The 24,502-nt window shown below is 32.0% G+C and overlaps 1 protein-coding gene across 1 annotated transcript; it reads left to right on the forward strand.

Moving 5' to 3' along the window:
• The first annotated feature begins 10,143 nt into the window (after positions 1-10,143).
• On the forward strand, positions 10,144-23,693 carry LOC130808025 (NAD-dependent protein deacetylase SRT1). The gene is made up of 14 exons (XM_057673458.1): positions 10,144-10,502; positions 12,493-12,522; positions 12,615-12,707; positions 13,747-13,866; positions 15,150-15,250; positions 15,415-15,523; positions 16,238-16,317; positions 16,909-16,987; positions 19,095-19,148; positions 19,234-19,330; positions 19,528-19,610; positions 20,313-20,380; positions 22,117-22,222; positions 23,021-23,693. Exons 1-14 carry the CDS (start codon positions 10,404-10,406, stop codon positions 23,390-23,392), a joined length of 1,491 nt encoding a protein of 496 aa, XP_057529441.1. The 5' UTR covers positions 10,144-10,403; the 3' UTR covers positions 23,393-23,693.
• The last annotated feature ends 809 nt before the right edge of the window (positions 23,694-24,502 follow it).

The raw sequence follows: 24,502 nt of genomic DNA on the forward strand, positions 1-24,502 counted from the left end.
CACTTTAATTATAGGCATTGTTGAATTTGGCACCATCCTTATACTAGAATGTAATACAAATGTTTTTTTTTTTTTTTTTTGTTTGAAAGGATGATGATATCAAAAATTCTATCTAAGACATTGAAAGTTTCTCATTTGTTACATGCGTATGACGTAATTAAGAGGTGTACACAATGCCCATTACATGTCTCTATTTATAGAGAAATTATTATATGTAATTATCTAATTTTTTTGTACTTATCAATTGTACGAAATTACCCTTGCATATGAAAATACACAACCCTACAAAAACAACTGTTACTTGTTTCATTAAGCACTTGGAACCCTTTATCGAGTATCCTACAACATTGTGAAAATTTGAAATATTTAAGCAAAAAAAAAAATTAATTAAATAAACTAAGTTTTAAACTTATTCCAAAAGTAAGCATGAAATTCTCAAACCTGAAGTTTGGGGCTATTCGCAGTTACTAACTGCGAACAGGTCAAAAAAGACAAAATAGCTGTTCGCACTTACTAACTGCGAACAGTTATTTTACCTATTTTGAGTAACTACGAACAGCAACAAGACAAAATAGTTGTTCCCAGTTACTAAGTGGGAACAACTATTTTTGTCTTTTTTGACCTGTTCGCAGTTAGTAACTGCGAACATACCCAAACTTCAGATTTGAAATTTTTACGCTTACTTTTGGAATAAGTTTAGAACTTAGTTTATTGAATTAATTTTTTTTTTCTTAAGTATTTCAAAAATTCAACATTGTAGTGTTTAGGAATATTCATGACATACTCATAATGTTCTAAATCTATCCCAACTTGGCTAATTTCGCTACTAAAAGTTTTATATAAAAACAAGCTCTATGTAGAACACTTTAGACTTGATTTTTTATGCTTCTTTACTCAAAAGATATAATCTTTCAGTTTGAGTTACGTTTACGTGCAATAAATTGATTCAATAAATTGTTCATTTTTGAGAATTTGGGTTGATCAAGTGTCTTTTGTGACAAGATTTCGATTTTCACCACCTACCAAAAAGAAATAATATATTTTTCCTTCTATCAAACTATTTGTAAAGATTCTTTAATCTACCCTAAATCAGAAATAAATAAATAATTTTAAAAAAGTTGTTTCTTTTAAGAAAACGAAGAATATAATTTGAAAGTAGTGGGGTTCCACAAAGTCTAAGATTCCCACAAGCTAAACAAATTATTTTCCAAACATTCATTGAAGATGTTGTTAAACTTCTAGCGAGGGCCTTAGAAATTTCCCATCCTCTTTTAACACTTCGAGAAGAATGTTTTTCAAATGTTGATTGTTTACTTTTAGGTTGGAAATCCATACAGAAATGTTACGTTGATAGTTATACGAAAAAATATGATATTTTTTTTAAAAAAAATTAAAACATGTTACAATTTAATTAAAATATTTATATTTATAAATATATAGTAAGTAAAAATTCAAGGGACAAAGAATGGTAATTCACCTGATCAAGTTATATTGCTTTGCAGCTTGCATGCATGAACACAAAATCCAACAAGTCTTTATGAGATCGTTTCACCGTGAGACGGGTCCATACAAACAGCTCAATTGATGCTTTAAAAAACAACTGATTAAGTAAGTTAAAAATATTTTTTTATTTAGTTTTTTAAAATAAATATTAAGTCAGTCTATATTAAACCGTCTCAGGTTGAGACGATTTTAATAAAGAATTTGGCAAAATCAATAATTTGTGAATAATAATTGTCAAAAATAGTTAAGTGATCATGACTTATGATTCATGAAACATGGTAACGACATATATAGATGATAAAATATATCCATGTGAAATTTCGTCAGATTCGTCTTAATATATACTTTTTTATCACATATTTTTTGTAACTTTTAATAATGCGTATTTAGAGATATTAAAGTTTAAAAATTACTTTAAAAATTGTGCAAAAAGTAAATGGAAAGAACAAAAAAGAACGAGAGGGAGTATTATTTTTATTATAAAAAAAGTTTTAAGTACATAACTTAAAATATTGCTTTAGAAAAAAATATTTTCAAATATGAAGTAATAATAGGTACGTGTGATAGCTTTTTATTTCACAATGAATTAATACTAAAGATATCAATTAAACATAAAAAAAAATTATGTTTATATATATAATTATATATCCCTTATCCACAACTATGAACGATTAAGATTTTACATGTATTATATCATGACACTAATTCTTAAATAAAAAAAGCTAAATATAAAACGAGTCAATAAAAACTCATATCATAAACTTGCATATTAAATTATTTTTTGAAACAATAATATGGCATAAGAAATTCGAATCATTTAACACACTTTGCACCTTGGTCTTTATCAACTTCAAATTACACTTTCTAAATCTTGTCTAATTTAAGCTTAATATCTAAACATGAAATTCATATAATTAAGTAGAAGGATTATATAATTTCATGTGTCATATTTATAACGATTTGCCACATGGAATAATCAAATTATTAAATTGCTATATTATATTTTAAGAACTTAATATCATAGAATTATCAAAAAAGGTTTCTTTGCAATGATTTCTACATCAAATTATCCAATTCACTAAGAGGATTGAAAATTTTCATGTCACATCCTTACAAAGATTTGCTATATGGAATAATCAAATTGTTTAATTGCTGTATTTTCTGAACTTAATATCATATAATTATCAAAAAAAATTTCTTTATAAAGATTTGGATTTGCCATATCGATAATCAAAATGCTTAATTGTTATATTAATTAAACTATACAAGATATTACATAGAATAATTCAAAGGAAGTTAGTATACTTATGAAAGAAAGGAGTAAAATATTTTATCATCAAATTAATATAATATAATTATATTTTAAATAATAATAACAATGATAATATTAATAATAATTTTATCATTTATAACATTTCTTACGTGAAAATTTTATTGTATAACAATAATACTTTTTAAAAATTACAATATTTCTAATATTAATAATTTGGTGTATTGTACGAGGTTTTATACTAGTAAATTTTAATTAAGTTGAATTAGAGGTCAACAAAGCCTACACACACTAGGGTAGTGACCAATGAGAAAATAACACTAGTCATTATGTCATTGCTTTACAAGTACTTTTATCAATGACAGTATTTTCTCCATATAATTTGGAATTAAACTTTCTTATAGGGGTTTGAAAGAGATCAAATGGTCAGAATTTATTTGATCTTATAATCAAATTTGATTTTGTATAAATTAAAAATGAATTCACAATTATATATAAATAAATGTGAAAATAATACCGATTTTGAATGAACACCTTATAACTCAAAATCGACCTGATGTCTTGAATAAACACCTTATTAATATTTAGACTCGTTAATATTGCAAAATATAATTTCTTTATTCAAACTTTGGTATCATAAGGGAGAATAAGAGATATTGTTTGAATTTTTGTGTTTTATAAATTTTAATCACTGTAAATATAATTTCTATATGTCAGTATGAGTTTAGTAAATTTACCATTTTAGTTTGTGTTAATGTTTTACTACTCTATACTAATCAACGACAAGAACTTTAGTCTCCTTTCTTTTCTCCCTTTTCTCTCTAAAGAAATCTTAGTCTCCATAGTTAGTTTTAGCGTATCATCCATTAAATGGTCGATGATAAGCCTTTAATTTCTCAGTTTTAAACTCTTTGAATGATTAAAATAAATACTTGTCCTCTCCTTACAGGAAAATTGTTAGTAGAGATTAATGTAATAATGGTGTAGATACCAAATTGCAATCAACAACAACTACATTAAATTCAATTTTATCTCAAAACTACAACAAATCGAAAGACTCCTCGTAGAGGCTATATCAAACAGCGATATGGAAGAGGATATTCAGAATTGTCAAATCTCATACAACGATCCTAATTTTGTTAATTTTGAATTATATTTAATTAAAGTTGTTATGTATTTGTTAATTTTTATCTCTGATGTAAATGTCGTATGACTCATTAAATCAAGTATTATTAAAAAAATATTTTTACTACTTTTTGTATTGATAAGGTGGTAAAAAAAACTCATTAAATCAAAATAACTCATTAAGTTCCAAACCTTGTCATATAATTGTCTAACAAGACAAACGATGAGTATAGAAAGTACATTTAGCATTTTAGTTTGCGTTAATGATTTTGCTACTATTTGTGGTTGATGACGTGGTCAAAAAAAAATAATCTGGAGAATAAACCAAAATATCTTCTCACTATGATTTTCAAGTCTCGTTGAATGACTTAAGTTTCAAATTGTATGTTGGAAAACAAGATAAAACAAATATAGCTTTGGTGTTATCCCAAAAATCCCGTTCTGACTACCAATTCGATTGTTTTAATATAAGAAGTTGCACACTAAATATATGAAACAACTAAAACATGAAAACAATGACATGATCTCTTTTATGGATATTAGATCCTTTAAGTCAATCTTGGAGGATTTCTATGCTTCTAAGTTTTTTATAGGAGAGAACAAAATTAATGCTCTTTTGTTTTTTTGGTATTGCTAAATATCGCCACCCTTTTCATTTTATCGTCACCTCTATATTAATGAAATGACGAAAATACCCTTGGACTTAAAATAACAATAATAATGATAATAATAATAATAATAACAATATTTAAAAAACTTAAAATAAAAGTAATAATAGTAATAATAATAATAATAATAATAATAATGATAAAAATAATAATAATAATAATAACAATAATAATAATAATAATAATAATAATAATAAAATAAAAATAATATTTTTAAAAAATAATAACAATAATAATAATAATAATAATATTTTTAAAAAAATTTTTAAAAAAAATTTAAAGGGGTGAGTGGCACAAAACCCGCAACTCGGTCGCTGCTCAGTCGCACAAAACGTGCGATTAAGCCACGGTCGAGTCGCGGGTTTTGTGCGACTCACCCCTTAAATTTTTTTTTTTATTTTTTTAAATATTATTATTATTATTATTATTTTGGCAATGTTTAAGGATTGTGGTTTTTTTTCATACACATGAGAGATAATGAATGTGTAATCACTTTTCTCGCAGCTCAAAGAAACGCATTTATAAGAAAAGTTAGAAACCCTAAGAATTTAGGAGAATTACGTGACACATAATTCGGACTTTTTAAGGTGTTGGCTTCTTATTCTCACGTACGTAGCACCTCCTTATTAGTTAAAGCTACTCATTAAGTGCATATCCACTTAAAAGTTACACAAAAACTTCGACCCGCAACCCAATTTGTCTGTAACAGCATCACACGTTTTTTTTTTTGTATTTATTAATTATAACCTTAAAGGTATCACGTAAAGTAAAACTTAAATAGATCAATTACAATAAAAAATTTCAATTTGGACCTATAAATGATCAAATTTGATATTAAATTGATTAATTTCTAACTAAATATAATTCTTTTTCACAATTTGAGGAATGAAATTTAATAAAATGGTATTATTCTATCATTATATGAATGAATTTCAAATAACAAATGAATCGTCAATCAAACTATTAATAATAGTATTAAAACATTGCACAATACAAGTATTCTTATTCAATGCATACATGATGGTTTTTATGGAACATAAAATACTTGTACTCTTTGATCATCGATCAATAATAGTGATATTACTCTTTCATCAATAGTTTCTGTTCATAATGGACATGGAAATAAAGTTGTAGGTATAATATTTGCTTACCTTGGATAGGAGCAGTTGGAGACACTATATCCATGTCTTAGATTACTGATGTCCTCTCAGTCTACCTTTTAATATCCTTAACCTCTTGCTTGTATCGTTTTTTTTCGATTAATTCTTTGTTTTCCTTTTATAGGTCTCTATTTATCTTTCACATGTAATCACGTCCCGTTATCTTCCTTGAGCCGGGGGACTCCTTTGGTCGCGCTCTCCTTTATGGGTATGAGTTGCCGCCGTCTTTCCCTCCCCAGACCTTGGCCTTAGTTTTCTAAGAGCGGGATATATTGGGTAGGATGATGATGATGTTTGCTTACCCTGGATGTAAAGGTGGAGGAAGTTTCGATTCGAATCATGTTTGACAATTGATGCAATGAATCCTCTTGGAAATGACCAAGAGTTCTAGACTTTTTTGTTATAAAAAATTTCAATTTTGATTTAAGAATGATCAATTCAAACCTTAAAGTGTTTAATTATGATAGGTTATAACTTATAAAAAAATTCAATTTTTTAACTTTAAATGTATCAATTGTCACATTAAATAGATCAAGTACTGAGCACATATTGTGAAAAATCATAATTAGATTGATTGGACTATCCGTCTCATATTGAGACGGTCTCATCCAAAACAAGCTATAAAAGTTAACTTTAATCGGTGCAACTACATTTTCGTATTTAGACATAGATCCACAATTCCTTCCTTTATATCATTCACTTCCAACAATACTTGATAAAATACCCAATGAAAATAAAACAATCTCTTGAAACAAATGAAGTTATAAATGATAACAACTAACAAGGGCATGTAACATGTTCAACGTAAGTAGTTACGAGTTACGTAACAATTTAAGTGTTAGTGATGCTAAAACACCACTTTACGAAAAAAAAGTCTCATTATTCGGTAAAGTAACATTTTTAGTATTGTTTAATGATATATATATCTTTTTTCAAAACGTAGTATTGTTTAATGATACATATATCTTTTTTCAAAACGTTATAATTTGTAGCGTTTCAAAATCAAAAGTAGCGGTTTGAATTTTATTTTTCTATATTCTTCTTAATAAACTACTCCCTCCAATTCAATTTACTTGTCCTATTTGGATTGGACACGCAAATTAAGGGTAGTGGGGGGACCACCTAAAAATAGACAGTTGGGGTATTTTAAGAGTATAAATTAATTATTAATGATTTCCTCCTTTTTTATTAATAAAGTAGGTAGAATTCAAATTTGGAGGGAAAATACAATTGCACATTAGAATTCTTTTATTTACATAATTACAATCCATAATTTTATGATTAACAAATTTCTAAAGTACTTAAGCTAAAATTACATAATTTAAATTACAGATTGAAAACTTTAAATAAAAAAAAATCGTTTCTTCCTTGATTTCTTCAACGTCTTTTGTACGACAACCAATAACGAACAACCTTCTCGCCACATACGCATGCAGATATTAAATCTCTCATTGACTTCAGATATAAAAAACAAAGATTAATTAGCTACAAAGACAACAACATGTCAATTTTTAAGTAAAGCCATGTAAATCCGAAAATGTTTTCCAAATGAAGAGTTAATTTCACAAAACAGAAACCCAAGACAGACACTGATCTCCAAATTAGAAATCAAACACACATCCAAAACAGAGAGACGCCAAGTACTATAAATTCAGAGGAAGTTGGCGCCAGGAACACCCAAAAATCAGCCAACAAAAATTGAATTCAAATCACTTTGGTGCCAGAAACAATGGAAAAACCAAAGGAAAAGCAGCAGCCTTATAAAAGGGACGACCACAATTAATAAAACCACAGTTTTCACTTCATTTATTGCTTCAACTTCAATTAACATGAAAAACTCGAGGGAATTAAACAACTACAGTAGGAAACAAATTATGCATGAGTTGCTTTTATTTGTCAACAATAAAGGCAAGCCAACACATGAAACCATGGGGGAGATGTCAACAAAGTACAAGATTAGCAAAAAAACCATCTCAAGAATATGGAGCCAAGTCAGACAGCAACAACAACAAAACTCATTCCCAATAAATGTAAATAGCAAAAGGCTGGGGAAGAAATCAAGGGGACAAATCATCGTTGATGACACAAAGTTCAAGAGCTTAGAAAAGGCCAAAAAAACAAGTTAAGCTGTTGTGCAAAAGCAATGGGTGTAAGTCAAAGCATAGTGTGGAGGTGGAAGAAAAAGAAGATCATAAGAAAGCCACACCAATGCAGTTAAACCACTCCTAAATGACAAAAACAAGCTTGACAGGTCAATCTTTTGTCTTTCTAGTTGCATTCTAGATGATGAGGGGATTGAACTTTAGATTCAATGACATGTCAAACATTGTACACATAGATGAAAAACTATTTTATCTCACACTTGGGGGAGGAACCACATCCAAAAGTTATGTGCCAAAAATTATGTTTATGTGTGCAGTGGCTAAACCTTTGTTTTCAAATAATGGTGAACTAATATTTGATGGAAAGATAGGAATTTTTTCTTTTACAACTCAAGTTCCAGCTCAGAGGAGCTCAAATAACAGTTTAAGAAGGGAGATCATTTACGACTCCTTATGTTATTTAGACACAAAAGTAGACAAAAACATGTTTGACATCGTCTTTTTCCACTTAGACATAAATGATCAATAGAGTTTCTACCAAAATGGAGAAGGGACATCACAGACCAATGATGAATCAGGAAGGGGGACAACAACAACAACATATGATGAACTAGCACCCGCAAATGCATCACAAGAACAGAATCAAAGTCAAGCAACAAATGAGGATGCAAAATCAATAGAAATCACGTGAACACATAGAACATAGATCAACAACAACAAATGAACAATCAATAGAATTTTTGGGAAATTACAAGGGCATATAAGCAAATATGAAAATACATGAGTATTCTTTTGGATTAATTGTGAATACTCACTTTTGGAAAACATTAGGTCAAAAAAATGTTTAGAATGTAAACATCATGTATGACATGTCATGAATTTGTTTAAGACTAAACATTTTAATGAAATCAAAAATAAGAATAGATTTTGTATGGCCTCAAAGTTTATCAACTTGTTGTCTCTCTCAGAGAACAAATGTTCTTATCACAGAGAACCCTAACCCTAAATAATGCCTCCTGAATCTGGTTAGAGAATAGCTTCCTAAACATCATGTTTGGTGTCTTATTACCTCAAAATCCAAGATTGGTGGCAAATCAAGTTTTTAGGGTTTTTTGCAGCTAGAAATCAGACGTATACCCTAAAAAAATTCATAGGGCAAACACAAGAACACAGGGTCTCAAATTCATCACAGACCACAAAAAATGCATATCAAACAAAGAACGAACAAAAAATACCGAAATCATCATAAGTCAGAAAGGTTGTGCATATCCACAAACAAGAGAGGGGACTATGAACATTATCCAAATTAGGCTTCAGATCAGCATCATCAAGTGACTCCTCGTCTGAAGAGGGGAAAAGATTCTCAATATAAAGATCTTGTAGATCTAGTTGTAAGTCAAATAAACCCTCTATTTCTTCATCCTCTGAATTCAACTCTCTTCCCCAATTAGGATCTGTTTTCACAGAAATGGTAGGAGAAGAAGAGACGTATTGGTAGTAGTCAAACCAAGGATTTGAAGGACACACTAAATCATTTTCCTCAGAGGAAGTAACCCATGAAAGACACGAATTTGGTGAATCCATACTCTTAAAAAAGTAGATCTATGAAGAAAGAACACAGAGGAAATAGAGAATCAAACCCAGATCTAGTTTTAGGGTTTATTAGGGTTAGGTTAAATCAGTGAGGAGAGAGAGAAAAAAATTAAAAGTGAAGTTGAAGATGAGAGAGAGAGAGAGAGAGAGAGAGAAACTAAGGATGAGGATGAAGAAGACGAAGGATGAAGATGATGATGTTCATCTTCAAACATGAACAACCAACACAGGAAGATGAAGATAAGGATGAAGACACAATTTTAGGGTTAGGGTTAATCAGAGAGTGAGGGAGGGGGTGGTTTTATGGAAAAATGGAGGGAATAGTTAGTAGCTTAATTATGTTGGGGGTTAATTAGTATAGATAAAGTAAGTTAAGTGGGGGTATTTTAGTAATATTACATGAAAAATGAGGGTAATTAGGTAAAAAAATCCACGCCAAAAAAGGAAATGAATCAATTTAAGTGACTTTATTAATAAGGAAATGGGACTAGTAAATTAAATCGAAAAGATTATTTATTTACACAGTTAAATTGACAGAAATAAATATCTAATAACTATAAATCTCAAATTATACGGCTACAATTACCAATATTTACCACGACAACTAACAATTACCCGTACTATTATATTAATCGAAATAAAAACAAAGACTTGTGTATTTCCGTTGGAAAAACACACGGGAAAGAGATAAAAGCAAAAGGAATAATAAAGGAGACTTCCTAGTAAATTTGAAACTTATGTATAAAAAATTAATGTTTTCTGCAGTACGGCAGGGGAATTTTTACTCATTTTGGCTCTTGGCTTTTCCTTGTACATAATTTCTGAACAAACCCAAAAAACTCTGTATAAAAACTTCCTTTTTAAATTCCAATTGTTTGATCCAACAGTTTATCTTGAACCCTTTTAAGCAGGCAGAACTACAAAGAGGGATTTGAGATTTAGTGTTAGAAGAAAAAAGGGTTTTACAGAAGCAAAAAAGAACATGTCTTTAGGCTATGCAGAGAAGCTTTCTTACATTGAAGATGTGGGTAATGTTGGAATGGCTGAATATTTTGAATCATCACATAAATTGCAAGAAAAGGTGAGGACTTTTGAATTTATTAGGGTTCTATGTCTTGATCTTTTCCCTTTTATTTGTTTAAATTGTGCATTTTCTTTTTGGGTATTGACTAGTATGTTTGTACTTGTTCTAATATTCAATGCCCATGTAATGCAATTAGCTTTTTGGATTGAGTTTGTGCAGAATTTTTGTGGGTTAATGAAGTTTTGTAAATTGCTCATTTGGATTTTACTCTAACTTGATATTGTGATTGATAATGTTTATCCAATGCCCATGTCATACAATTCGGTTTATGCATTGAGTTTGTGCTGAAGTTATGTGGGTCTATAAAGTTTTATGATTTGCTCATTTGGGTTTTAATCTAAGTTGATATTTGTGATTGATGGTTTATATGAAATTCGTTTATCTTGGGGGTGCTTGGCAATTGGCCGTTGGCTGTTGGCTTTTTTAGTTGACTTGTTTGACCAGCTGACAAGTGAAAATGTCGGTTGTTTTTGTTGGGTTTTAAGTAGCTGAAAAAGCTAGCTGTTTGTGGATATGTTTGGTAAATATGAGTGTTGGCTGTTGGCTGCTTATTAGAGAAAAAGTGGGCCAACAAGCCAAAAGCCAACCAAACAACTAGCTTGCACAACTTTTTCATTTTGGCTTAAAACTTTTCAGCTATTTTAATAGGCATTTGCCAAACATTTTTTTTGGCTATTTGACCAACCAACAAGCCAAAAGCCAAAAGCTAACTAAAAAGCTTAAGCAAAAAGCTAAGAACCAAACACCCCCTTGACTTAGTTGAACTCTTTGAATTAGTGGGGTGATAATCTTTAGATTTAGGAAGAATTTTGCTATCATATGGTCGGGGTTGTTTAATAAATGACTTTTGGATTTACTTTTTGTTTGGTTTTGGGTTTTGGCTTTTTGGCTTGTTGTTGGTCAGTAGCCGAATAAAAAGTGTTTGGGCAAATAAGATGGCTTTTGAGCCAATAATTTTGCTACTTTTTTTGAATGGCTTTTGGTTTTGACCCACTTTGCCTCTAATAAACAATAACATATGTCTTATTTTACCAAACATCTCTCTAACAACTGGCTTATCTAGCATATTAAAAGCAACATAAACAATCAACACTCTCAGCTAGTCAAACAAGTAAACTATAAAACAACCAAGAACCATCCCATTTGCCAAGCATATTAAAAGCAACAAAAATCGTCAACACTCTCAGCTAGTCAAACAAGTAAACCATAAAACAGCCAACGACCAACCCATTAGCCAAACAACCCCGGGTTTTGTGAATGTTTATGAATGTAGATGGTTATCTTTCATTTTTTTATGGACATTTTGGTATTATGAAATATTTCAGTTAGCATACAACTTGTTTATTTCAGGATTTGTAAGATAATGCTAACCTGATTGAACTTTGATATGATGAGCTTTTTTTATTTAACTTCATTGGAAAGCGTTGTTCACAATTGATTTGTTTTTACTGTCCATTACTGTGATATCTATTTGAATTTATCCTACTTGATACCGAAGCAACTTAGTGCTTGTTACTTGTTACCAGGTGATCCTAAAAGGGTGGAACTGTGAAAGCTTGACATAATATGTATTAGATCAAAACGTGTATTTGTCTTGGGTAGTTGGATACTTTAAGTTGGTATATCCATTGCAATAATAGAGAAAGTAGAAACGGTTGTCCTTATTCGACAAAGATTCAACTTCTTACATTATAAACATTTGTGACCGGTTCTGATTCCTTAAAATGACTTGACTTCAGTCCTGAATTTATAAAGAACTGTGTTAATAGTTTAAGATTCCCGTGTGTTATGCTATGTTACCTAGATATGAATAAGAGTGTATGCGTTTATTATATTCAAGCTTCATACTCATTTACATTCCCCAATGTTTGTGATTTATCATAGTTTGACACGAAAGGTCGTTTCTAATGCTTTCGAATTGATCAGCGGAAAGTATGTGCATCTCTTGTGACACTGATTTCATTGTTTTTCTCATGGGGTCTGACAGGTGGAACAACTTGCAAATATTATTCAAAAGGTCCGCGCTTCAATTGACTTGAAGCTGAATGATTGATCCATGATTTTTTTTTTATAATGATAATTTTCTAAGCCAAATTGGCGCTCTTGCAGAGTAAGCATATGGTGGTATTTACAGGTGCTGGTATATCTACTTCTTGTGGTATCCCTGATTTTCGAGGCCCCAAAGGCATCTGGACACTGCAGGTAATGTTTTTATTTTTCAACGGCTTGATTTTTTATAAGTTTTTTTTCACTGTATACAAGTTTCATCTCATGGTTGCTTTTGTAAATTCTCTTGTAAATTTTTGAATAGATCTGTCTCACCTCTTTCTGTTGATAATTTGCAATAGATGCTTCAAAATTTTTTTATGTTGATGTTCTTATTGAATTTCTTGGTCCACATACAATGGAGTTCAAATGTTACTTCTCTTCTTAAAGAAAACCTTAAAATTTTAAACATGATATGAGTGCGATTTATATCATAACTAGGTAATTTCCGTGCCATGCACGACTTTAGTTATTTTTTTCTGACATTTATATAAAAAATAATAATTTTCTTAGAATAAATTGTTAGTCTATCATGTACTTTTTTAATTCTTAGGTACAACGAAATTGTAGTTTTCAAAAATGTATTAAATGTACTACTATTTCTAGATTTTTAATAAATTAATATATTAATTTTGTACTATGAAAGTCAATAATGAGGGAAAAAATTTCATGATAAAGTGACACCTATGCATTTTTTGAGGTGGATGATGTAAGCTTGTTTAATTTTAATAATAGTTATATAGACTTGCCATGGTGAATTGTTAAAACAAATGTCCTATGAAACTCGATCACATTCAGGTTTTACTAAACTATATGTAATAAAATTCTGTTCTTTGTGGCTGGATCAACTAAAATTTATTCATCTATTTGAGTTGCCACTTGCCACTGAGACTATCTTTCAGAAAACTAGTTGGAAAATAAATCATTATTAATGGCCATTTATTTGCGATGATAACCTTATTAAACTTTTAGTTCATAAATGCTCTTCAAATCTTTCCATCTACTTCCCCTCCCTACTTTCTTCTGTATATGGCTGTTTCTGTGGTTCATGTTTCTTATAATTTTTTACTATATTGCTTATCCTATTTCTTTTAAGCACGTATTGTCCTAAGTGGTGTTTTCAGCTGGAGCTGCATGCATTATTATTGCATTTTGATCCATTTTGATGTTTGTTATGGGGGGCTTTTTGTGGCAGCGTGAAGGCAAGGCCTTGCCGAAAGCAGCTTTACCTTTCAATCGAGCAATGCCTAGTACTACCCATATGGCTTTGGTTGAGCTAGAGAAAGCTAATATCCTCAAGTTTGTTATTAGTCAGGTTTGTTTCCTCTTTGGAACTCTTACAATGTATTGAAGACTTACATCTGTGGAAGTTGTGAGACTGTTGTAGGCTTGAGGCCTATTCTAGATTGGAGAGCACCTTGTTGTGCCTGTTAGTCATTGGCGTATACATAGGTGGACCTGTAATAGAACATGGGTTTGCATGTGCAACCCCATTGAAAAAGAATTTTTTGTTTAAAGTTATGCTGTTTGGGAGTTCCAAACTCTAGACCTCCAATAGAGCTAGACTTTCTCTATCCGTGCACAACCACTCTGCTGCTTGAGTATGAAATCAAGACTATAACAAAGATAAATTACTGAAAGAAAGTGATATTGGTTTCGCAAAAGAAGAAAGTCCAAAGTTGGCTGGAAGTTTGTTTTTATCCAGTCTCGTCGGATCAGGTGTGGTTATTCCATTAGGAACGCCCGCAAGTATGGCTCCATATGTTCCGGTTTGGCAGCTTGCAAGCATAACTGAAGCACTGTATACGATTGAGCATAATGGGAAAAATAAGCTAGTCATAAGAAACATAAGCTAAGATAGGTTACCTACGTTAAGTTAAACCAAGAGGAGTCAAACCAAGATGACGATACTTATTCAAAGGTGTTTATCTAGATGGATAAGCTTTATACGCTTATAAATATCATAACTGACTCAACTTTCACTGACATGTATGTTGTTTTATTCTTTGAACCAATTATTGATTGGGGGGAGCAAATATAAAAGATCATGCCTCCGATGACACCCTGACTAAATGAAAGGATATCCCATGAAGATTTTAGGAACATGTTTGAAGATTTTGGTCTTTGAGGTGCAAAAAGTGTACTCATTCTGTCCATCAATAAACTTTGTTTCTTAAATGGGTATTTAACCTCATTCAAGCTATGGTCTCTCACTCACACTTTTTTTGTCGTCCATGTAAATAGATCCCTTCACAAACTTCTGAGTCTTACAATCAACATTCATTTTCTTTTACGCTATTTACCAAAAGGCTGACACTGCCTGCTCAGACCGACAGTATTAAACAATAAAGATAACTCTTTTCCAACTGGGTAAGAACTGTGGGATAAATCACTATAATTCAGCCTAAAGCTAAAAGGTCAATAAAGATGTAGTGAACCCTAGTCTGTAGTTCTCTTATTCTTCTGCTTTATTTCTCATTATCATTATCTTTGTAAAATGTTTGAACAATATTGCAGAATTGGAGCTGTTAGTTGTTACCAAGAATAGTTTCTTGTATTTTTCTTTACACTAATTGGTTTTCATTTTTGACCTGCTAGAATGTTGATGGTCTCCATCTTCGGTCTGGGCTCCCGCGGGAAAAACTTGCAGAGTTACATGGGGACTCTTTCATGGAAATTTGCCCATCTTGTGGAGTTGAGTAAGTCCTTGCTTTCACATTATTTAGGTTCTCCTTTTGTATTTTCCTTTTCTGCTTGAGTTCAGAATTTATTCTTGATATCTGCTGTTCTGTGTTTTTATATGGTGACTCTAATATTTATACAAGTCTGTTTTCTGTTCATTTCAAATATTGTGAACTGGAAGATATGTACGAGATTTTGAGGTAGAAACGATTGGGCTGAAGGAAACATCCCGACGTTGTTCCGATGCAGCTTGTGGGGCAAGATTAAGAGACACTGTTCTGGATTGGGAGGTAACTTGTCTTCTCTTGATACTTAATTGGTTTTGACTTGTCCATTATACCATTACTGCTACTATTAACATTAAAATGTTCTAAAAATAATTTCTGTTCTTTTTTTCTTTTGGTTTTTATTTATTTCTGTTCTTTTTGTCCATTTTCTTATTTTTTCCTTATTCTTTTTTCTTTTTCTGTTTCCTTTCGTTTCCTTTTTCATCTTTCCTTTTAATAATTTTCACTTGTTTTACTCAGTGTAACATAATTCACTAGCTAATTCGCTTTTTAAATTCGCGATTCGCTCAAACTTGCCCAACAATACCCCAAAATGGATCATAATTTGCTTTTTTTGATTTGCGATTCGCGAGGAGATTAGCGAATCATGTGACACTGGTTTTACTAGATATTCCTTTGTGATCGATCGCAAATCGTACCTCAATCCGTAATGGATTGCTCTGCGACCTTAGAAAACTCGACCCAAAATCTTTTTGATCTAACCTCAAAGTTTGAGAATTGGTGAATATCATTTCTAAACCATTCTACGACCCAGACCATTCCTTGATCCCTGTAAGTCAGTAACACTAATCATGATCCTATCTTAGCTTCTGTTTGATCAAATTTTGTTCCGTAAGTTTTCGAAACATTTATTTTAATGTTTCTTGTTTCCCATTTCGTTCTCGTATTGAATTGAATTTCGCTTCATGTAACATTGCTTATCACAATATCTTCCAGGATGCATTACCACGAAAGGAAATGGATGCAGCTGAAAAGCATTGCAAAATGGCTGATCTTGTGTTGTGTTTAGGGACAAGGTAAGCATATATTCTCTTGTCACTTTCATATCATCTTTGCAGCTAGATTTATCGATGTTTTAATGTGTGCACTTGTGAATGCAAGTTATATTAATTGGTCACCCAGTATTGTCATATCTCAACATGAGTTTCTGATTTGATAAGTAGGCTTCTCCATACTCTTGTCCGAGAAAAGACTTCTGATGTACTTTTAATTCCCTTTCTTTTTTCTTTCTGCTGTCTCCCTGTTGCTCGCCTCTGGGATCAGTGCACGAGTTTAGGCTAATGAATCGAAATTGGTTTTTCATGAATTGACTCATTTCTTAAGCTCTATAGTTTTTTTCTATTAAGAGAGATGCCAAAGCAAAATCAACTTTTGTAGCCTGTAGCATCGAGATATTGCAAACTTATGCTGTGTGGATTCGGTCTTTAATGGATTTTACTCCAAAATAATTTTATTGAATTTCTTAAAGGTGATTGTTGAAACTATGTAGCTAAAAACGATAGTCTTAACAGCTTTATTGATGATTAAGGTTTAGTCTATTCTCTGACTATGCATAATTGTTTTATTAGTATATTTGGTTGGACCAACATTGTCAATCTTTGATGCAGTTTGCAGATTACTCCTGCTTGCAACCTGCCTCTTAGATGTCTTCGTGGAGGGGGAAAAATTGTAATTGTGAATCTTCAGGTATGTGATTTCTTCTTTCTGTAGTTATAATGTGGCTTACCTCGGGAACAAGATATTTGAAAAGAAGTGAACTTATGACTAGATAATTTCTATCTCTTCAAAAGAAAAAAATTAACTTTTGCTAATGCTTTTCATATTACAAGTGAAATAAAGTGGTTAGTTTTGCTGAAATTGAGCTTTGTGCTTTGAAAATCCCAAGTAGTGAATTTCCTGCGCTGCCCAATAAAGGGTGGAAAAGCATGCAAGGTGATTCTTGGTTTTTATTTTATTTTTTTTTATGTGAAATACTTATGGGTTCTCCAAGAATTTGAGTGTAGTAACCAAAGTAGTTGATGACAGATGCAAATGCACGGTTTATAATCTAAATTAAAATTCATGCAAACAATCGACAATAGTTTGCATTTAGTAATCAATACTTGGCTCAATATAATATTCATGTTCAGATTTGAAAATTTCTTACCATGAGTAAGTTTATAACAAAAAGAATGAGACAATCTCATATGCGGCGGTCCTAAAATTAGGACCAACCCACACACATATGTGATTATTTTTAAGGCTTATGTGATCACGCATATGTGATCACTTTTAAGGATTATGTGATCACTTTTCAAGCATATGTGATCACTTTTTACTATGATTACTTTTAAAGCCTATGTGATCATTTTCAAGGCATATGTGATTACTTTTAATTCCTATATGATCACTTTTAAGACCTATGTGATCAATTTTTAATTTATTCTGTGATCACTTTTGAAGCTTATGCGATTACTTTTAACTTTTAAGGCTTATGTGATAACTTTTAAAGCATGTATGATCACTTTGACTATTATAAGTGATTACTTTTAAAGCCTATGTGATCACTTTTAAGACATATGTGATCACTTTTAAGGTCTATGTGATCACTTTTAAGGCATATGTGATTATTTTTAATTTTATAGTCCGCCATCGCAAAACACTATCTCCATAAGCTTTAAAAGTGATCACATAAGCCTTAAAGTGATAACATATGCTTTAAAGTGTTCACATAAGCTTTAAAAGTGATCACATAGTAAAATAAAAATGAGCACATAAGTCTTTCAAAGTGATCATATAGGCCTTAAAAGTGATCACATAGGCCTTAGAAGTGATCACGTAAGTCTTACAAAAAGGTGTTCACATAAACTTTAAAAGTAAGCACATATGAAAAAACATTGCTAGTTTCTTTTCCTTTTTTTTTCTTTACAAAAAGGGAAGATACAAACTTCAAATTAGAACACAAAAAAAAAGTAAAGATTCAGTAACATATTTTAATCTCTTACTACTCACAACAAACGTTCTTGTCCGGTCTGAAAAGGAATTTTGGCCATAAATGTTTTTAGTCGCTGACATTAACAATTGAATATTGTGATTTGTGAACAATGTACAATAGCTTTAAGATGATATTTACAAGGATAAAAAAATATTCGTACACGAGGCATAATAAGTCACCTGTAGAATTTTGTCTCACTCAAATAGAGTTGTGTGTATCTATGAGTTGAACTCTAATATGAAAATATGATGCAGAAATCTGTTGCTCATCGACAACCGGGATTTTTTCTTTTTTGGCTTGGGCATATGTGGCCACTACAGATTTAGCCTCCACTAATGTTGTTATATCATTATTGTTTTATTAAATATGGCCTTTGAACAACAAACACCTTTAGGATATTTTTTATTCTGTTTTCATGAATATGATGGTTTTTCTGTTGTAATTGATTTTTAAGCCAATGCATTTCTTATGGTAATCCTTGCATGATAATATTAAAGAAAGTTGCATCAAAAAAGTACGATATGGACGCAAACCCGATGTCCCGAATTTACCCGACCGTATAACCAAACCCGATTTGACCCGACTTCAAAAATGATTTACATTTATGAAAAAAACAATATGGATGCAAATCCGATTTCAAACAAACCCGAAACATCTAACCCAAATACAACTCGATGTCCCGAACGAACATCTTTAGGTATACCAATCATGGACATTGTTGTATTTTGAACACCAAGGCTCGATCACTATCCAAATCTTTCATCGTAAAAACTCTTCGCAACTAAATGCTCTCTACAATCTAACTTCTCTTTTTCGTAGAAAACTCCTAAGGATAAGAAAGCAAGTCTTGTGATTCATGGGCTTGTTGATAAGGTATGGTTTTGTTCATGTTAGTTTGGGCTTCATTTAGTGTAGCTTCTGTTTCTGCTGAATTCTGATACGTAATAATTTAATGCAGGTTATTGCTGGTGTTATGGACAGTCTTAATCTACAAATTCCTCCATTTGTTAGGATTGACCTTTTTCAGGTTGCTCTCACTCAAGCTTTGAGTTCAGGTATCATTTAAGTTTTTTATTTTTTTTATATTTGAAATGAAATTGATTCTTCGTTACGAATATGGAACAAATGCGGATATCTTACAGTTCTGATCAAATGCATTGGTTGAGTTCTGTATAACATTTGTCGTTCACATGTTTGTGCTATTTATTGCTGACTCCAAATTCTATGTTCTTATTGGTTATCTTTCCGGTAGATAAGAGATACGTGAACTGGAACCTCAAGGTTGAAAGCGTACATGGACACAGAGCTCCGTTGCCATTTATTAAAAGTATTGAGGTGACTAACGTCGCTAAATTCCTTTAATCATGTTGAATTCTTATTTTTAGTCAACTTTTGGAAGTGTTCTAGATGATTGAGATGTCTCCTCCATCCCCTCCTCCCCTCTTTTCTTTCTATGAAGGCTAGTTGCCAGTTGGTGTCATCTTCTATGAAATAGGATCACTTCATTGCTTTGCTTCTTCCCAAATCGTTGCCTAAGACTTCGAAGTATAGAAAAAAAACGTGAATGTCGTCTCGATTGCGGTAGCAAAGGAAATATGCCGGGGTTAGCATCTCGCGATATTATGACGCGTCTCGCGGACATAACATTGTGAATTAAGTTGAAAAATATCCATTTTATCATCGTTTTTTAAGTTTTCTACAACACAAATTTAAATTAAAGCTTATGCTACACATTTTAGAACCTAAAAAATATTAAAAAAAAAAAAAAACAATTATAATGCTAATATTTTAGATTAGCAGCGGTTGTTACACCATGATTTTAAATCACAGGTTACATAATGGGGTTTCGCATAATGGTAAGCTCAAAATCCGTTACAAAGCAGCCATTATTTAGCGAATGGCCTCATTTCCATGAACGTTAATTCTGACCAATGTATACAATTTACAATTATGTGATTGAATAATACGATGTTTTTCTTGAATATCGGATTCTCTTGTTTTAGTTCTGGACTAACAGCTTCAGTGTTTGTATCTTAGGTATCTTTTACAGATAGGCAAGATCTGAAAGGTGCTGTGTTGGACAAGCAGCCATATGGGCTGAAAAGGTAGTGTTTGTTTACATGTATTGTTAATTTGTCTTGAGGCTTCACACAGTTCTTCACACTTTGAGAATTTTCACGACTTAAAAAATTATCATGTGCTGGTCCTACATTTAAATGAGTCTTTACATCATCTGCACTTTTGAATTATGTGAAGCTGCTGATAATGTTTGTTACTAAGGGTCAATTGGAAACAAACCTTTTGGTTTCACTAACAAGGGTTAGGTTGTGTATAATCACCCAAAACTGCGCCTTGGTGGGAGCCACTTAATGGCTGGGGTAATGGAATGTTGTATAAAATTTACCGAACTTGAAATGTTTCTATGTTGCAATAAGTTAAATTATGTAGTCTTGATTTGGAAGATAACATCCGATAATCCATTTTGGTGCAAGTTATGGCCAAATGGGTATCCTTCTTAGTGGTTGCTGTAACTTTCGGTTCAGTTTTGAGTAGCTTCTTTTCTTACTCAAAGGGGTATATAAAGGAAGTTCATAGGGCATCAAAGCATTCTGTATCATTAAATCCTTCTAGCATATATACTTATGTGTGTGTTGAGCATGGGTAAAGTTCATGCTCCATCGAAATACCATGAGTACTTGTAAGGCAACCTTTACGAGTTCTCTTTAATGAGGCATTTGCTTCTTATGATCTTATTGATGTGAAAAATGAATTATCATGGATTTGTGCTATTTTGGGTCACTTTGAGCGAATAATGAATTTTATTGCGCGAATTAGCTAGAAGTATGTTAAACTGCTCCTCCATTCCTCATAAAATTGACATCGTTATTTTGCATGGAGATTTAGGAAGTGATAAATAATTGACAAAATGTTGGCGGCTGCCGGTGGGATCTAGCTAATAATTAAAAGGCAGAGAGAAATTTTTTTTTAAGGAAATAATCAGATTGTGTCTATAGGGGATTGACGGGGTTGTTTCTTAATCACCATCATGTGTTGTTGGTGTTGGAAAAATAACCCACATGTGATTCCCACACCGAAGATTAGAGAGAGGTTGACTAAAAATAACCCACGTGTAAGCTTCATTGGCTACTCCTCCTAAGACCATTTAGTATTAGGATGAAATCTCATCGAGCCTGTGTGCAATCAGCTCTCCTGTTGTACGGGTCTTGTCATGTACAAGTCCAACTATAAATTTATCAGTTGGGATCAACTTCAACATGAACTATATTATATGGATATGATCAGTTTGAAAGCCTGATATCTACTACTGTAGTTTGCTCATTTTCATCCTTATTTTTTTCAAAATTTTTGTCACAGCATCAAGTAAGTCTAGTTAGTGGTTGGACTCCTTATTGTATAATAGCTGGTTTGTTTATCGATTATAAGAGACTATTAGTCCTTAGTGCAAAAAAGCGGTAACGGGCGCAATCATGGTAACGAACACGGCGATGCAGTTATCTTAACGTCAAATATCGGCTGAAGCATGAAATATCTTTCAGAAGGGTCCAATATGCGGATTTTCACCTTTATAACACTGAATATATCGGTTCGGTCTTTTGAAAACTTTTACAATGCAGCCCATGCGATGCACCCTTGTTTTTGCACTATGCTGCAGTCATAAGAAGTTAATTTGTCCCTGGCTTTTTTTTCGGGGAAAACTCGGTCAGTTGATGTCCGAAATCTTTCACTTAGAGGTCTATATGCATGTATTGAGAAATATTGTCTAATAATTACTACTACCAACTCTTTCCCTTTTGTTTTATTTTTTGCCTTTGCTGAACAGGAGATCAGTGCGGATTGTGGAGCCATTTGAAATGGTATTGAAGATTAACTTCATTGATGCCTGTAGATGTCGCTATGCACAGATAAAAATCCCGGTTAATTTCAAAGTAAGTCTTCGTATTTATTCAAGGTTTTTCATCTTTGCTTCAAGCCTTGAAGTCATTTTAGATTTAGTATTTATTCAACACATATGACATACCCTTCGTTCAGCTTTGTATAGCTGCGTGTTTGGTCTGAAAGTTTTTCTTAATTCGGTTTCAAGTTACGTTTACCACTTTGTCTCTTTGAATTAGCATCAAAGAGAAAATATGGTGTTTTTAAGGGAAAGATGAATATTTGTTAATAAGTGAAGAGAGAGATTGAATTGTGTGGATGAAATTAAATGATAGTTGAATGTATAAATCTGAATATTTGACTAAAAGAAAGTGGTGGGTCCATTTTTAGTCCGTTTCTAAATTAGGAAATGATGCAAAATAAGTGTGACATCCCAAATAGAAAGCGAGGTAGATTGAGAGGAAGGACGGAGTGAACCTCCTTTCAAAATGGATATTTAATTTTGGCATTTTGGAACCGCGTATAGCTCAAGTAGAATTATACCGCCTCCATCCTCTTGAGTTTGCCCCAAATAGCCAAATACCGTCCTGGGTTGGACTTACGAATTTTCCCCATTGTCTAAAACGGAAAGGTGGGACCACCACTCTCTTTATGTACTCACTACCGGCTCCCTACCCACTACCCAGTACCCAATACCCACTACGCACTACTCTCTACTATGGCACAAACTCAAGCAGGCGAAGGGAGTAGAAGTTTGGAAATCGAGTTGTTTCTCGAGCGATTAATGTGATGCCATTAAAGTTTATTTTATTTTTGTAATTCTTTCGTTACGGGAAATGTGATTTATGCAGATTTCAAGGCAATGTCCCCAATATGACAAAGAAGCGATATTTCACAGTTTAAGAGAAGCAGGATTACAAGATTCTCATTGTGGTCGGTATGAAGTTATAGAAAGAAGGGCAAATTTATCCCCAAAATACGACATTACCGTCTATGCTATCGTCACCAACATAACGACTTACAATAAATCATTACCGGATCAAAAAGTCGCAGTCTCGCATAATGGAGATGTGAAAGTAAAGATCAAAACTATAACGAGTAATAACAGCTCGGAAACAGACGATAAGCCGCTCAGATTTCTTAAAAGGAAAAAGAGGTTTAAACGCAGCCCGGAAACTGCTAACAAGCATCTGAGACTTCATCAACCAACAAGTAGGGTGTAAATTAACAATGCTGTTGAAATTCTGTACATAAAAACCTGTTTTCAACTTTTTTCAATCGGTTCGTAGAAAAGCGCAGATCGGTTTTTTGATGACGATGATGATGATGTTGATGATGATCGGAATGGCGATATGTTATTATGGTGGATACTCTACAGTAGTGTTAATACACATGGGACTGATTGAATTTTGTTAGATGTAACTCTCAGTCTCACATGATTCAGAGAATGAAAGGGCCTCTGATTCTGTTGTAAATGCATTCTTTCAACAGCTAAAATATTACTCCCATCATCTTTCGTGCGATTATATCATTATATTCGATCATACAGTTCTTTGGTTTTGAACTATAATGATTATAGAAAACTAACTCGTTAGATCATTTCTATTTATTATAGCGGAAGGATGTTATCATATTTATATATGTGAAGTTGTAGATGAAGTTTGCAATTAAGAATCAATCAAAAACGTGTTAGCTTGCGTGCTTTTAACCCAAACCCGGTCGAGACGAAAGCTACTTGACATTTCAAGTACTTCCTAGTTCCTCCGATTGTAAATAGTTGTAGCATTCAACTATTATAGTCTCAAGTAAATTCAAAAGAAAATAAAAGCTATTTTTGTCTTGAGTAAGAACAAACTTAGTTATTCACAAAAACTTGGACGAGACCGTCAATTTGGGTCAATCCAATTTGCGCGTGTAACAATATGGACATTTTTTACATATCCTAGGCATTTTTTAATTTTGATCTTAAAAGTATTAATTTTGAAAACTGATACCTTTAAGGTCAAAATTGATACCTTTAAGATCAAAATTAAAAAATGCCCAGAATATGTAAAAAAAATGCCCATATTGTTACACGTGCGAATTGGGCCGACCCAAATTGACGGTCTCATTATGAGGTCGTCCAAGACCAGGTGTAGTTATTAAGACCCAAAAGAATGAGATTAGAATTTTGATTTATAATTAATGACTAATAAGTAATTTTTAAATATGTATAAGAAGAATTTAAAACTTCTTTTTTGTAATATTATATATATATATATATATATATATATATATATATATATATATATATATATATATATATATATGTATATATATTCGTTTTACATCTC

The sequence above is a fragment of the Amaranthus tricolor genome, chromosome 3 (genome assembly GCF_026212465.1).
Source record: "Amaranthus tricolor cultivar Red isolate AtriRed21 chromosome 3, ASM2621246v1, whole genome shotgun sequence".
Taxonomy (NCBI): Eukaryota; Viridiplantae; Streptophyta; class Magnoliopsida; order Caryophyllales; family Amaranthaceae; genus Amaranthus; species Amaranthus tricolor.

Bases quoted from the DNA above. Each gene is read 5' to 3' on its own strand.
- LOC130808025 (XM_057673458.1), top strand. From the start codon at position 10,404: ATGTCTTTAGGCTATGCAGAGAAGCTTTCTTACATTGAAGATGTGGGT. The intron at 12,708-13,746 runs GTAATGTTTTTA...TTTTTGTGGCAG, and splicing joins AAGGCATCTGGACACTGCAG to CGTGAAGGCAAGGCCTTGCC. The intron at 19,149-19,233 runs GTATGGTTTTGT...AATTTAATGCAG, and splicing joins TTCATGGGCTTGTTGATAAG to GTTATTGCTGGTGTTATGGA.